The sequence below is a fragment of the Onychomys torridus genome, chromosome 4 (assembly GCF_903995425.1).
Source record: "Onychomys torridus chromosome 4, mOncTor1.1, whole genome shotgun sequence".
Classification (NCBI taxonomy): domain Eukaryota; kingdom Metazoa; phylum Chordata; class Mammalia; order Rodentia; family Cricetidae; genus Onychomys; species Onychomys torridus.
This window is the reverse complement of record NC_050446.1, coordinates 77304641-77320642: the sequence shown is the minus strand read 5'-3', so window position 1 is coordinate 77320642 and position 16002 is coordinate 77304641. Positions and strand designations below refer to the sequence as shown.

Sequence of the window (16002 nt, the reverse complement as noted above, 5' to 3'; positions counted from 1 at the left end):
GAAGAGGATAAATAAGAAAGACATCTGAAGGCTGTAATTGCTGCAGTGAAGGAAGAAAACTCTGAGGAACGAGGCAGTGCCAAGGAAGAGAGAACCATTCTCGATGGCACAGGGGACGGGAGTGAAGGCCCCTCTAGGAAATGGCATTGAAGATGATCACCAAAGAATGCTCTAGAAGAAGGCACTAGCCAGCTGTGGAATGGTGGGAGAACAATGGAAAGAAATAGTCTGGGAAGGAAAATGGGTATGTCAGTGCAGGTACAGGAAGATCTGAAAGGCTAGAAGCTATAACGCTTCCAAGAGAGTAATGGCTGTTGCCTGGGCTATAGTGATAACCTGTGGCTATGGAGAGGAAGGTCCAGGCTTAAGAAACCTTTTGGAGAGAAGGGCATACCTGGTAAGCTTGATTATTAGAGCTGAGATAAGAGAAAAGGCCAGGGACAAAGCTGGTATTAATGACTTCAGAGCCTTGGCGAGTGGTAGCCCTGTTGGCTGAGGTGGGGGAACTTGGAAGGGAGTAGGTGTGAGTCTGCGGAGGGAAGTATCAACAGCTCCATTGTAGTAACATGTCCCCATGAACCCATATATTGCACAAATTGGAACACCAAGTAGGCCATGAGATCTGTCAGCCTTAGGGTAGAAAAAAAACCTGAAATAGTAACGTTCTTCAGGAGGTATCAAGAAGGTAGTGGCACGGAAGTGTTCCAGAAAGGATCTGAAGAGAACGCAGAGCCAAAAACATGACTGAAATAATATTGAATCCAAGGGGTGTAGAGATAGCTTGCTGGTTAAACTGCTCACTACACAAGCATGAGGACCAGAGCTCAGAACCCCAGCACCCACATTAACAATAAGTGTAGCGGCATGCCTGTAACCCTGGCACTTAGATAGCAGAGAGAAAGAGAGGAGAGGATCCTGGGGCTTGTTAGACAGGCAATCTAGCAAACTGGTGAGCTTTGAGCTCAGTGAGAGACTGCCTCCAAAATTAAGGTGAAGAGTGGTAGAGAAAGATGTCTGAGGCCAACTTCTGGCCTCCACATGCACATAGAGGGATGTGAGCGTTCACATGTGCTACACCACACACACACACACACACACACACACACACACACACTCACTCACTCACTCACTCACTCAGACACACCAGAGTCCAAGAAAATCCACACAGACATTATATAATGATCTGGGTTGAAGGGGAGAAAAAGGACAACTCCAGCTAAGGAGACATAAGAAGGCTCCTAACAGGTGAGTAGACAGGGAAATGGCAACCACTGCCCAATAATGCCATCCTACACCAGCTCCTGACAACAAAGCTACAGAGGCAGATGAAATGGCTGCCCACATCTTCAGGTCATGAGGATTGATGACGCAGACTTGCCCATCTGGGCAGGTAGTGTTTCCTTCTTCTCCACTGTGAGCCATCCTATGGGTGCTGGCTACTCTTATGTCAACTTCACACAAATTAGAGTTATCTGAAAGGAGGGAACTTCAATTGAGAAATCCGTTAGATCCAGCAGTAAGGCATTTTCTTAATTAGTTATTCATGGGAAAGGGCCCAGCCCATTGTGGACGGTACCATCCCCAGGCTGGTGGTCCTGGGTGCTATAAGAAAGTAGACTGAGCAAGCCATGAGGAGCAAGCCAGTAAGCAGTATCCCTCCATGGCCTCTTCATCAGCTCCTGCCTCCAGGTTTCTGCCCTGTTTGAGTTCTTGTACTGACTTCCTTTGATGATGAACAGTGATCTAGAAGTGTAAGCCAAACAAACCCTTTCCTCTCCAAGTTGCTGTTTGGTCATGGTGTTTTGTCACAACAGCAGAAACCCTGACTAAGACACTATGCCATAGGACTGGTTAAACATGCTGTAGGAAATCTCAGCCAGGAATTCCCAGAGACACCTGCTCTCCCCCCACGGGAAGCCCAAAGCAAGCAATGAGCTGATTCCAGCTCTTATTCTTGTCTTCAACACAATCTTCCACCAGGATTAATCTGAATGCCTTCACTGACCCAGCCTTTCCCTCGGCATATACACATGCTGCATTCACACACCCTCAAACTAAGACAGAGGACCCAAGGTGCGTCTCTGCTGCCCGGTATGTCACATTTCCTATTCACTACCTCTTCTTGATTACCACTCAGAATAACAGTAACAGTAACAGTAACAGCTTTGGGGTGGAGGGATGTCTCAGGCATCAAGAGTGTTTAAGGAATCTACAGAGGATCCATGTTCAGTTCCCAGCACTCATGCAGCTCACAACCACCTGTAGCTAGAGCTTCAGGGGACCCAATGTGCACACGCGCGCACACACACACACACACACACACACACACACACACAACCGAGCACACACAACCGAGCACACACACATTTACACATAAATAAAAACAAACCTTTAAAAAAACGCCTTTCATTCATTTTCTCTCTACCAGTTCAAAACCCACACCAGCAGCATGACAGAACCATCACTGTGCTGACTCGGGTCTGGCAAAGGCGGCCTTGGAACTGATTCATCCAACGGCCACTTTGCAAAACTTGCCTTTTCAGTATGTCTGTACCAGGCCACATTGCCAGCCACTCTGAGACACCGAGTCCCTTCTGATGCTTACATCTCAGCGTGTCCCAGCTATAATGTCTGTCACTCATCGCCAACCTTTACAGACATTCCAGCTCACCGGGATCCTTCCTCAGTGCCTTTCTTAATTTGCGTCATGATCCATCAGGATGAGTTCCCCTCTCCCATTACAGTCGCACGCCATAAAGACTAGGATGCCTGCATGACCGTTTCTGCCTGCTGCCCCACAAACACGAAAATGTTAACCCAGCACATGAGATAAGTTCCTTATCTTCTTCTCCCTTTATGAGGTCATCCCTCCCCTGAATTTCTTCTCCGCACTCATCCTACCCCCTATTTGCTTCAACCAGAAATTTGAGAGCTAGCTTTCTGCCCTGCTTGTCTCCATAGGCACTTACTTGGTCATTGAATCCTCCCAACAGCACTAGAATATGCACCCCATACCCTAATTCTTCCCACTATCTCCTTAACTTGTCCACGTTAACTATCGGTTACCTTTTCATTGGTCTGGATGGCCACGCTTCTGCTCACTCAGAGCCCACCAACATTATTATAACAAGAAAGACTCAGCAAAAACTCACGACTAAAAGAGACTGGGTAAATGGATTATTATATAGCCATTCTGAGGCTATTATTGGGTATTGAAATACATGTTTTCTATGTAGCATGTATCACACATAAGTATACCTTTATATACATATGTACCACAAACTTAAACAACTGAAAGTATTGGGTGAATAAACAACCAGATACAATAGTTTGTACAGGATATCCAAATTTGCATATTAAGATTAAGATGTTTAACATATGCATAGAAAAATGTGCCAAACATGAGGAGGATTTCAAGAAGACAAGATCAGAGTGGGAGATGTGTTTTGCCTTTATGCCCTCCTATGATATACAGGTTTATATGTTTGCTTTTAAGAATGCCCACATTTTGCCTTATGGGGGGGACGGTAAAATTTTTGTTAAAAATATTTTTTTGACAGTGACTACTAAGTGTTTCAGACCTATATGTTATTTCAATATTCAATATACTAAGTGTAGATTGAATCTAATCAGTGACCTCTTTACCAAAATACTAGAAATACGCACTGTATCTGTCTTCTGTGGCAGCAGTGGGTGTTACTTATTTAACAGAGGTGTGGAAAAGGAAGGGAAGTGATTTCTAATGAAACCGGCCAGCTTGCTTTAGTGTCTGTTGCCCTGCAGTTGTGACCCCTTGAACTGAGTTGTACTGATGAAAACACATAGTGAGACCAGTGTCATCGACTCAGAACACAGCTGAGGGACACCCACAGAGGCATCATCTCAAGGACTTGGGGTGTGCACAAAAGTGTTCTTCTATCTCAGGAAACATCTGAATGTTCACCAATGGAAAAGAGGGGGAAATGCACAGGTGACCTTGCAGATGTTGACAAAATGCCCAGCTTGGGTCACTAGAACAGCACAGCAGATATTCCAGAAGGGGCTCACCAGATTATGGCTCACTTTCCTCAGGATGAGGACTCCAGGGATAACACTGGGAGGAAGAGAAGAACAGCTGCTGTCGACCCTGCAAGCGTCAAGAGCAGTTATACACTGGCCCTACGATTTATTGTTATTTCTGGCTCAGCTCATTAAACTCACCATTCCAGACAGGAGTCAGACAAATGGAACCCCAGTTGATTTCTCTCTCTAGGGCATTCCAGATAGCATCCTCCCACTGGGCCAGGCTTCCTCAGAAGGACTTGAGCTGATGGCTGTGTGGGTTATAGCTAAAACTAAGGAAGATAACAACTTCTAATAGTCCCTATTTCCTCCATAGGGATTCATGTCCCCTCCCACTTCCCCTTACCACACCCTGCTTTTAAGGTATAGCTTGGTAGATTGGCTGAATTACTTTTAATTGGAATTGACAAATAGTTCTATATACTTTTGGCATGCAATGATGTTTCAATATGTATATATTACTAAACGATTAACTCAAGTTAATTAGCACACTGATTATCTTGCATATTTTTTTCTAGTAACCAGACTTAGACTACAGTCCTAGCAATTTTTAAATATACAATACATTGTTGTTAGCTGTGGCCCCTGTGTTGTGATTTGGGAACTTGGGACAGGGAGACGGCTTAGCAAGAAAAGTGCTTACCGCACACACCTGGGGACCCCTAGCACACACAAAAAGGCTGAGTAGAGCAGGTGTGGTAGCTGTTGGTAATTCCAGCACTTGGTGGGCCTGGACAGGGGATCCTTGGGGTAAACTGGCTATCTAGCAGAATTAGTGAGTTCTAGGTTCAAGTGAGAGCCCCTGCTTCACTATAATAGGTGGAAAGCAATTGAGAAAAACACCCAACATCAGCCTTGGAACAGCACACACATATAAACACCCATATACACACACACAAACACACACACACACACACACACACACACACACACACACACACACACCTTTGAACTTACTTATCCTGTCTACCTGAAATTTTGGAAATTTTGTATTTATTAACTGGCATAGCAGATCCTTTTGCTACAGATGATGGCATTGAGGGGGAGGCTGCCATCTACTTCAATACACAAATTGAAGGCAGCTGAACCCGTTATGTTGTTTCCCAAACACTTATATGAGAAGTACACACTACCCAATGCCCAGGCCTTCAACTTCTGAGAAAGGGGATTCATTGGCTTAGCTGTTAGGAGATTAGACAGACAACTCTTGGCTACGGCTCTTTCCAAACCCTTGCATTTTACCCACATAGAGCCATGCCCCTGCCCCATCACAGCTCCACGGAATGGCCGGCTAATGCAGGGTAGAAAACGTCTCTTTCCTCAGTCAGGGGGCACTCAGAAGTGCTCCAGATTATCCCATAGGGGGCATGAGGCCTTGGTTGAGTTTTCACCTCTCCATCTGCCCACCCCTGCTTCCTTTACTCTATCTAGGGGCTTTTAGCCAACTCCAGAGACTCCCCATAAACTGCACACTCATCAGCCTTCAGCTCAGACTCTGCTCTCTGTGACCCACCAGCACCAATATTCCAAACCAAACATGTCAAGGCCTATGAAAAAGAAATCCAAACCCAAGTGGGTTAGCTCAGATAAACTCCCTCAGTAATCAGTTTTTCACTTGAGTTGTTTGCAATTAATCTGTGGCCACAGCACCTAATCTCATCTGAAATGGTTATGGTCATGATCTTAAAACCAATGTTTAGCTCCATGCTATGAATCCATGATGATTTCAAAATGCTGGCTAATGGATGACTTTGAATTTCAAGAGGACACTGGGAATTGGATTCGGTCTGTAATTCCGTCACTCTCAAGTCCATTTTTAGGAGTTAGTTCCATTCTTCTTCTTGGCATTTGTTTTCTAGACCGCATGCAAATATAAACAACAAGAGCTGAAGCCACTTCCAGTGCCGTCCATCCCTCTGGGACGTCTGAGATGTATACTGTCAGGTGATGCCCATCCATTTCCACCCTAAGTGAGCACTTCGCTCAGAATGGCTTCCCTCTACTTTTTTGTATAATCTGGCCATCAAATCCCAACTGGCTATTTAAGTAAAGACTGAAATAAAAACAAGCAAACAAACAGATCACTAAGGTCTGGGAGGCTGACTTCCCCTGGCACTTAATAGGGGATGCTTTCCTTCCGCCCTGTGTCCTTTTGCCTTATCTCCCCTCAGCACTGCTGCCCTGTTTGAAAGCCCTCTGGTTTATATCCACAAACTGGAATGCGACAATAGTTTGCCATTACCTAGGCTTCCTCTTACGTCGTTTTACAGTGCCATTTTCTCCGAAGCATCCTTACTGAAGATAAGCTCATTTCTTTCCTTCTTGTGCATGCCCTATGACACTTGCCAGAATCTTGTTTCTTTGGGGGTGCTTGCTTTCTCTTATCAAAATGACTAGAGACACACACTCACAAAAATGGGGGGGGGAAAGAAAAGGAAGGAAGGTTTATTAAAGTTGGAGGAAATGGGGGGGTAATTGTGAAATGTTGAAAATGCTACATTAGATGACAAAGGGGGAGGGGCGTGGAACCCAGTGACAGCATTTAATCAAAACTTCTCTAAGTCTCGGCGTCTATCTATAAAACGAGCACAATATTATGAGCTTTTTCAAAGATTAAATTAGGTCATAGACAGGCAGGCATGGGAAGCTAGAATAAAACTAAAGAACATCCCTACTTAGATCTGTCTCAGGTGACATCTTCCATCTCTTCAGTGTATGACAATGTCTCATGACTATCAGATTGTGTGTGGTGGAGCGAGTCTGTTTAATCAGAAGGGAATGGGGTGCAGTGCTGTTCTGTGATCTGCTCTGCTGTGGGACCTGGGATTTCCCAAGGGTGGAGGGGCTTCCAAAGGGACCCACATTTCCACCGACATTTACTGCTCTTCCTGACACCTGCTGGGTGGTCAGCAAACTGTTCTCTTTAAAAAGGGGTTGGGGGGGGGGGAAAGGGGGACAAGGGGCTAGAGAGACGGCATAGTGAGTAAGAGTATTGCTGTTCTTCTGGAGGTCTAGATTTCAGATCCTAGCAGCCATGCTGGGTCATTTACAACAGCTTAACTCTATCTCCAAGGAATCCAATGCCCTCTTCTGACTGTCTCCATCTGGGCACACATGTGGCAGCCACCCAAACATACACAGATACAGATAAAATAAATAAATAAATAAATAAATAAATAAATAAATAAATAAATAAATATTAAAAACATGTCACACAGATCCAGCCTCTGAGTCCTTGCCAATCCAGAGTGAGGGTCATCACTATTTGCACTGGGCAAAGTAAATGACATCAAGAAACTGAGTAAGTTAAGTCACTGTCCACATAACCACATTTGATGACTGCTCAGCTACATTTTCCACAAAGAAGCATGGAGGCATCGCCTAGTGATTGGCCCGCATGATCCTCCCAGGGCAGTTGGAATGCACTGAACAGAGATGAGGCAATGCCATTAGCTTTGTTGAAATCAATCATTATGGAGGAACCCTATTAAGAGTAACTCAGGGCAAAGTTTAAGCTGATAGCAAGAAGTGGTTAGGGGAAGGAGTGGTTACAGGTTAAAAAGAAAAAAGTTGGAGACTGAGGAGATGGTGTAGAGGTTTCTGTTCTTGCAGTGAACCTGAGTTCTGTTCCCAGCACCTACCATGGTCACTCACACCATCTCCATTTCCAGTTCCAGGGTATCCAATGACCTTGTCTGACTTCTGTTGGCACTAAACACACATCATACACACACACACACACACACACACACACACACACACACACACGCACACGCACACGCGCACGCACACGCACACGCACATGCACACAGAGGCAGGCATTTGTACACATAAAATAAGAATAAACAAAACGTTTAAAGTGTCTTGAATTACATGGTATTCTGACAAAGTCTTTCCAAACTCGAACTGTAAATGCACTTAGGCATGGTATATGGAGATATACCATGTATGAGTATATATACAGTAGTATATGGTAACAGTGTGGGTTCCAAGCTTGCACTCTTGGTTACTGTCCCAGAGAGGTAAGGCATTGTGCATAGAGTATGAGTGACATGGCCTCCCAACAATGGTGACCCAACTGGATGACATGCTCTGTCTCAGGGTTCTGTCACTCCTCATCTAGCTAACCACTGCCACTGAGAGGGAGAGGAAGGAATGTCCCACTAGTTAGAGGCTCCATGACCCAGGATCACTGAATTTAAGGGCTAAGAAATTTGGGGCAAGTTACTAAATTATTTTATGGCACAGTTGCTCTATCTGGAAAAACAGGAATAATAATAATGCTTGCTCTCGCATATACTATAAGAATTAAGTAAAATTGTAGATACAAAGTGCTTTAAAAATTGCTAAAGCTGTGAGGCCTGCTGGATGGCACAGGCCTGTAATCCCAGCTCCTAGGGAAACTAAGGCAGGAGGGTTAGCAAGTCCAAGTCTTGCCGGGCCTATAAGTGAGTTCAAGGCCAGCCTGAACAACTTAGTAAAATTGTTCTCAAAGCTGGGGGGAGGGAGTAATGAAAAGAAAGAATGGAATACAGCTCAAAGGTAGAATGCTTGCCTGTCAGGTGCAGTCTCTAGTACCAAACACACACTCAACCATGCAGGAATACAAATATATACACCCACACGTATACAAGATACTGGCTTATAATTACATAATAAATGTATTAAGACAGAAAAGTGAATTATTTGTCAACAGATCTCCAATTTTCTAGAATACCTAAAGTCAGGAATTTGGGACTGGAAAGATGGCTCAACAGTTAAGACCTCTGGCTGCTCTTCCAGAGGACCCAGGTTTGATTCCAAGCACCCACATGGCAGCTCACAACAACCTGTTACCACAGTTCCAGGGTCTCAGACACCCTCTTCTGGCCTCTATGGCATGTATGTAGCACACAGATGTATCTGAAAGCCAAACACTCAAACACATAAAACAAAAAGAAAAATTCAAAATTAGGAATTGTTTTCCAAGTAGGCAAATAATTCGAACATTTTCAAAATCTACTGAGAGCCAAAATAAGAACACACTTCTGGGCTACATGTGGTCTGTAGTGTCCGGCACCTCACATTCAAAGCCACACAGAAAGCAAAGCCAAGGCAAACAGAGGCTCTGAATCTGTCTCCAGTTCCCTGATCCTGAGAGAAAGCAGAGGCTGGGGACCAGGAGTAGGAGCCTGTGATTCAAAGTCCCGTGACAGATTAGGAACAGCAAATGACAGATGGTCATCCTGACCAATGTAACAAAAGAAAGTCCCGCCTGCCATTTAAATGAATCCGTTAATACACATGACACACAGGGACAATATCTACATCTTTGTCCCCAAGGACCTCACACAAGGTCCTTGCCATCATCCATCCTAGAGGGGACTGGGGTTGACACAGATCGAGTCCAGCTGCCCAAGTGGAGTTCATTCCCTTCCTTCTCTGTTCAAAGGCCATCCATCCCTTGCTCAATGAGTCCATAATCCAAGGCAGCTGGCGACATCACCCAAAACTCCAGCTGACAGTTCTGCAGATAGTGACCACATCTGCTTGTCTAAGTGAGGCATTAAGTAAACAAATGAAAGAAAATGTCAGTACCATTGAGAAACAATCCTGAAAATGCAACAAAACTATGAAAACAAAGGTATATCCTTGAAAAGATTAAGAGTCTGCTTTCCCTGGCTGTCAATATATCCGAGGCCCATTGTCTTCTCTGATGTTATTTGAAGCCAACCAGACAGGTTCATAGTGAGATATCAGTCATTGTCTCCTCTGCTGACAAATATGCAGCCCATCTGCCTCCAATCAATAAGAGAGCACGTGGAGATGGAGCCGGTGAAATATTTTTAAACACTCCCCTAATTAATTCATTCTAAGGACTTGGCTTTGCAGGGTGAGGGGCAGGCAGCCGGAGGGGAGAGCCATCCCACAGCCCCGGTAAATAAAGAGATTTGCTGTAATCTGGATTCCAAACCCTTTCTGCAAAGCATGCCTCCTGCCTCACAACAAGCTGTTAAGGGCAGGGAAGGGGCGACAGTGCACTGTCTAACATTTGTGGGATATATTGTTCAAACCATGAGGACAAGTTCTTGAAATGCAAACCTAACTAAGACTCCTTATCCTGAGATCTTTGCTTCTGCCTACTAAGGCTAGAGGATTTTAAGTTATCTGTGTTTCATTAGATTAAAATAATGATAGCAGGCGATCGAAGAGAAGGCTCCGTTCATTCCAAGAGACAAGGCAATCCAGTGAGGGGAAACAATTCACGATAGAAAACAATTGAGCTTGCCTTTACAGGGAGAAAGTTCAGGCATCTTCACAGCTGATCCAGCCATGGGGGAAGGTGCACAGGGGATTGTCAAGAAATTAACCTGCGTTTGAGCTCCAAACTGTGAAGCAGCCAGGCATACCTGGACCTGACACAGCACACTGACCCAGAGTGCTGTGTGAATATTGCTTGTTTGTGTGGCCAGGTCTGACACATCACAAAGTGCAGAAGCCCAAGGAGAGGAGGCCTCATTGTTCGACAGAAAGGGGAAACAACGTGACCCTTGGGTCTGAGGCTCAGACTTGCCATTCTGTTTGTAATAAGCTGCCATTTCTACTTTCCAAGTCTCATTTGGATTTAGAAATTATTTCTGGAGAATTATGCTTTCAACTGCTCACACAAGATTGCCTTGGTAAACGAGGAATGGCTTTATCATAGCTCCACTCATATCCATTTTGCCCAAGGAAGACAATTTCTATATTCTTGAAATTGAGAAATGAATTCCAGTGGAGCCTGAGGCATGCAATATGCAAGTCCCTCTTAGGTCCCACCTCCTCTGCCCTCCACTCACCCTGTAATAAGCCCACTCTACGAGCTCTTCCCCCTGCTCCCTTCAATTTCATTTTCAGAGGGGAGGGAGGCGGTAAGACACTCACTGTGTTTAGCATCGTGCGCTGGGAATCATAAATTCAGGGGTCTCCCTTGGCAGGGCTTTCCTGCTGTCAGCAGTTTTCTGTCTCACTTGCTCTCGAAGTCAGACTGAAATCCAAGCCCTCCTGATTGGTGCAACCCTGACCCCTTGGCTCCTGGGAGCTGATCAGAAGATAGATTGCCAGGAGTCTCTGATATATGCGGAGACCTGGCCATCCCCGGCCCTTAGAAACATATTTCTAAAATGGTTGTCTCTTCAGCATCTGGCCACTCCACTTTGACCCAGTCAATAACAGACACTGGCTTGTCTGTCACCAGCAACTTATAATCTCTTTCCAATTTGGGTCAGGAACCTAAAAGCCATCTCAGTAATTCCAGCCGTGCCTAAGAGTCAGGAACAACAACAAAAGCCATGCAACTGTCAAAGGAACCTTGCTTCCATAGGAAAAACCCTTCTCAGAACCTAGAAACCAGAAGAGCTACTGCTGAATTTTACAAAAGCCATGCTGATATTCCCAGTGCAACATGATCAGAAACTTCAGATAACCAAACAGTGGTAGGTATGGTCTGTAAAAGGGCAAGGATCAAACACATCAGATATAAAATATTCTAAAAGGCAACTTGCCAGGGATGTATACAAAGATTTTAAAGAAAGCCGACAATAAGCACCAGCCATGCCGCACATGCTCATTACTGACAACTGACATTTCCAAATGACACTCCAAAGTTCTGCCAAATCTCAGAATCTCCCTGGAAAGATGGCATGACATTGTTTTTTTTGTTTTTTGTTTTGTTTTGGTTTTTTTTTTTTTTTTTGAGACCTCACGTCTATTTTCATTGGATTGCCTACTTCATAGAGCTATTGAAAGATGTGAATGTAAAGATATACAAATAAGCTTTGAAACAAGTGCTAAATAGATATACTTGTTGACTCTAATAATTCTATAAAGAATAGTAATTAGCATATGCTATTGATGGCAACTTGATCACCAAATAAACATTCACCAGATCGATTGGTTTAATATACCATCCCACTCCCTCAGTATTTTGGAATAGAGTTGAGCTGAATATGTATAAACTGAAAGCATGTAATTACAGTGCTATTTTGGCATCCTTCTAAGCTATGTATATTTCAGGAAAAACAGCTTTAATATTGTTAGAAGACAAAGGCTAACAAAAGAGATCAGCTTGGGGACTCTTGCTGAATTTCCTTTTCAAGGTGCATTACCCAAAGATATCAGAAGGGGCAAATGGATCTCACCAACCCATGAAAACAACCTGGTAATAAAAGTTCTCCACTGGGAAATCCTTCTGAAAGTCATCTCCAGAGCTATTTGTGTCCCTTTATCTCCACCAGAGAAGCTAGCAGGTGCATTCCACCCAACAGAGATTCTGCAAAGGATTCTGGGAGACAACAAGGGTTTTGAGAATGTCTCCAACTGACCAAATTACTGCTCTTAAATAATAACATATTTTTCTACATTTGTTTCCCAGTTTTCAGATTTTTTTCCCCTGATTCTTTCAACTCTTAAATACAAGTTCCTTTGACAATCATTTTCTAACCCTGCACAATACACCAGGATGGCACTAATTGGACTAGAGTTGGTTTTCAGTCCTGCAAATCTCATCTGCTTTACTTTAAATGTCAAGCCACTTGGCAGCTCTCACTTGGGATGAAGAAAAGAGCGGCACACTTGAGGGGTTTTATTGCTGACTCTATCTTCTCCCCTCTGGACAGCAGAGTGGACAGTAAGTGGGTGCAGCATTTAGAAGATGATATTTTTCTAAGAGGTTTTCCAACTGAGACTCTGAAGGCTAAAGTAATTGTAGAAGGCTCCTGTGGGTAGCCGGAAATACCTTTATACCTGTTCTAAGATGAAAGCCTTTTAAATCAAACACAGAGGAATGCTGATGTTAAGCCACATGGGTTCTTCATATTTAATTCTAGAGATATGTTTGAAGACAAGATACCACCTTCCTTGCATACAAGTACCAATTTGGAGCATCTTTTTTGGATAAGAAAACATTTCAAAGGTCCACACTGGCAAATAGGGCAATGTGAAGGAATTCTGATGCCAGGCACCTTTGGAAGGACTCAAGGGGAGAGAGAAATAAATGAATGGGTTCTTTCTCTTGGATACAGTTTTAGAAGTATTTTCCGTGTCTGGGGTTGGAATCTAGAAGTCTCGCTTTGAACACCATCTTTCCACTCCTGCTTAGAGATTCACCACCCACCACATCACTAAAAGCTTATGGAGTTGTGGATTTCTATCAAAAATGCTCCAGAAAATACCAGAACCAAGGTCTCAGTGTAGAGTCCCGAGAAGCTCCGGATAGTTGCTTTGGACATCATGTGTGGATCCAGTGATCTTTTGTAAGCAGCTAGTACCATTTTGTGAAATAACCTAAAAGTTGGGGTCCCCAACCGTTCTTTTGATTCACTCCTAGGCTCTGGAAAGCCTGAAAAGTTTTTGTTGGAGACAAGACCAGGATGCCTTGGAATGAGTATTCAAGGAACGCTGTTGCTCTTGCATCCCCCATGTCACCTTTGCTAAATACAGTTGTCTTTCTATATTACAGAAGTGATCACCATGCCAACTGCAGCCTCAAGAGGCAAGAGGCGACCCAAAGGCCACAGGCAAAATAAAGAAGCCAGTGATATTCCCAATAGTGTCTGGAAACTCTTGCCCTGTTTCAAGCTACAGGTTTTCTCCCCTCCTCTCGGGAAGCACCCAAATCTCTTCCACCCTTCCTTGCTGCTAGCCAGGGAGATTCCAACGTCCAAGGGCAAAGATCTCTTGGGCCAGGCTCGCCCCCGCCCCCACCCGCGCCCAAAGCTAGAGTTCAAAGCCAGGTGCTGCTCCTTGCCCCACCCGGGCTCTGGTCCTGGCTCATTCATTCCAACCAGTCCCCACCTTGCAGCCCAGACAGTGTCTCCTGCACCACGGACAATCTTTTGTTGTCTTTAAATCTCTGAAATAACCTCCAGAGGGTTTATTTTCACACTTTTTCACACCCCCATGGTACTTCGCTGTTAGATCCAATTCTCTGCCTCCCGCATCCTCAAAGGACAGCTAATCCACTAAAGAAATCAATCCCCTTCCCCACCATCTCCATCAAGCCTGGCTGTCGCTCTGCCACGGTTTCAGAGGTCCGGAGACACAGTTCTCTGTCCCCATCTGGGATAGGGCAGCACCACCCCGCGCGCGGCTCCCGCTTCCCAGCAGGTACCCAGAAAAACCCTCTCACCCTTCCGTCGATGCCATGGCGTGGGGAACGCCCCCTCCTCCCGGGCACGGTCTGGCGACGGTGGCGGCGAGCTGGGTGAGCCCCGAGTGAGGCGGGGAGCGGTATTTAACGGGCAGCCTCTCTCCGCCCTCGCACCCCCCTCCTGGGTAAGCCCTTTAGCGCCTCGGCGCGCGCGGGAGGCTGCTGCCGGCGCTAATCCACGTCCCGGCTCTCCACCGCGCGCGGTCCGCGTTCCCGTGCGCGGCTCGCGGCCAGCGCTCCGAGTGGCGCTGTGGGGATCCCACACTGGCTCCTGCTAGATCGCGCTGGCCGCGGGGCTGCAGGAACGCGCTCCGAGCGTCCTAGCCGCTACTTGTGTGTGCTTCACCCGAAGGGCCAACCGGTGCGGCGAGTGGCCCGCACCGAGGGGCACCGGGGAAGACCGGGAGTGCGAGTGCGGGGGAGTGTGTGCGTGCGTGTGCGTGTGCGTGTGCTGGTGTGTGCGCGCCGGGGGAGGCGGTGGAGGCCGCTGCGCCCTGGCTCGGCGCCGGCCCGGGAGGGATTGCAAGGTTTAGCCCCGCCGGAGCTGGGGATTTGCAGGCGATCCCTCTCTATTTTTGTCCAGAGCTGACATCACCCGCGTCGCAGCCTGGGGCGACTTCTTTAACCGTCGCCCCTGCCCCCCATCTTCAGACGCTGTCCCTCCTCTGTCGTCCCTCCCCCACTAGCCTCCAGCCATAAATTAGCTAAGGGAGGGGGGGGGGAAAGGCCCTCCGGTAGTCCGGGAACGCTTTGGACAGCCGGTGGCAGAAGCCCAGGATCTAAGGAGTCTCTATTGTTTCCTCTGAGTCTGAGTGGCCCCGGGTCACCCTTTGCTGGGCCAAGAGCAGAGACCCGGGATGCCCCTCCGTCCCCAATCCTTGGAGAAGCCTTGGCGCTCCCCATCTCTTTCTGGACACCTGCTTCGGCTCACATCGCACAAGCGGGCACACCCACCCTTATCATACCACTTCTGGGGTAGGGAGTACAACAGAATCCTAGCCGCAGAAACCCTCAGGTGGCGGGATGGAACCGCGACCAGCTGCGGGTCCTCCTTCGCCAAGGCCCGAATAAATCTCGGGCATTCAATTATTCATCTAGATTAATATTAATGCGATTCCCCGGGGACAGGTGGGGTGTGAGGGAGGCCATAATTTCAGGGAGGTTGTTTTTTAATCCGAAAGAGGTCTGCCTGGAGGGCTCGGGCTAGGAAGGAGCAGAGAAACTGTCAGAGCCGAGGGCTGGGGACACATCTCCACCCACCCGGCTCAGTTCTCCGCAGGCCTCTAAGTCTAGGGGGCGGCGCGCAAAGACAGATGGGCTCCTGCAAGGGAGAGTCCAAGCCTCCTGCCCAGCTTTGCATAATAATGACAAGTTCCACGCAGCTTTTATTATCTCGGCGACTGGGACACAGCAGACACCTACAGCTCTGCCACCTGCTGACCCTGTGGCCACCTGGGAAGCAAAGCCTTCCTTTCCGGGGCTGGACAATGAGACTCAAAACAACCGCTTTTGCAGGGCCGTGATGAGAATTAAACAGACTCTTCTGAAAGGTTTGCAAAGTGTAAACAAAGATGTCAAAAGGTGTGAGCCTGTCACTTGGCACCTGTCAGGCTCTTCTGAGCTGCATCTCAGAACCCCAGCGTTCTAATTTCCTTTCTCCTCCTGGTCCACTCCCGCGCTCCTAGCCGGGAGGAGCTCTTCTCTTCCATCTTCGCGTCAGCGGCAAACTGGAGGTACCACCTTCAAATTCACCGTGGGGACATAAGTCACTG

The 16002-nt window shown here is 46.5% G+C and overlaps 1 protein-coding gene across 1 annotated transcript in view; it reads right to left on the bottom strand.

Annotated features, from left to right (window-relative positions):
• The window catches only part of Slc1a2 (solute carrier family 1 member 2), a 121928-nt gene extending 107026 nt beyond the window's left edge, over positions 1-14902 (bottom strand). Inside the window, exon 1 of the mRNA XM_036183600.1 lies at positions 14210-14902. Coding sequence (XP_036039493.1) covers positions 14210-14226 — 17 coding nt within the window. The 5' untranslated portion in view covers positions 14227-14902. The remainder of the gene's footprint in view (positions 1-14209) is intronic.
• Between the last annotated feature and the right edge of the window lie 1100 nt (positions 14903-16002).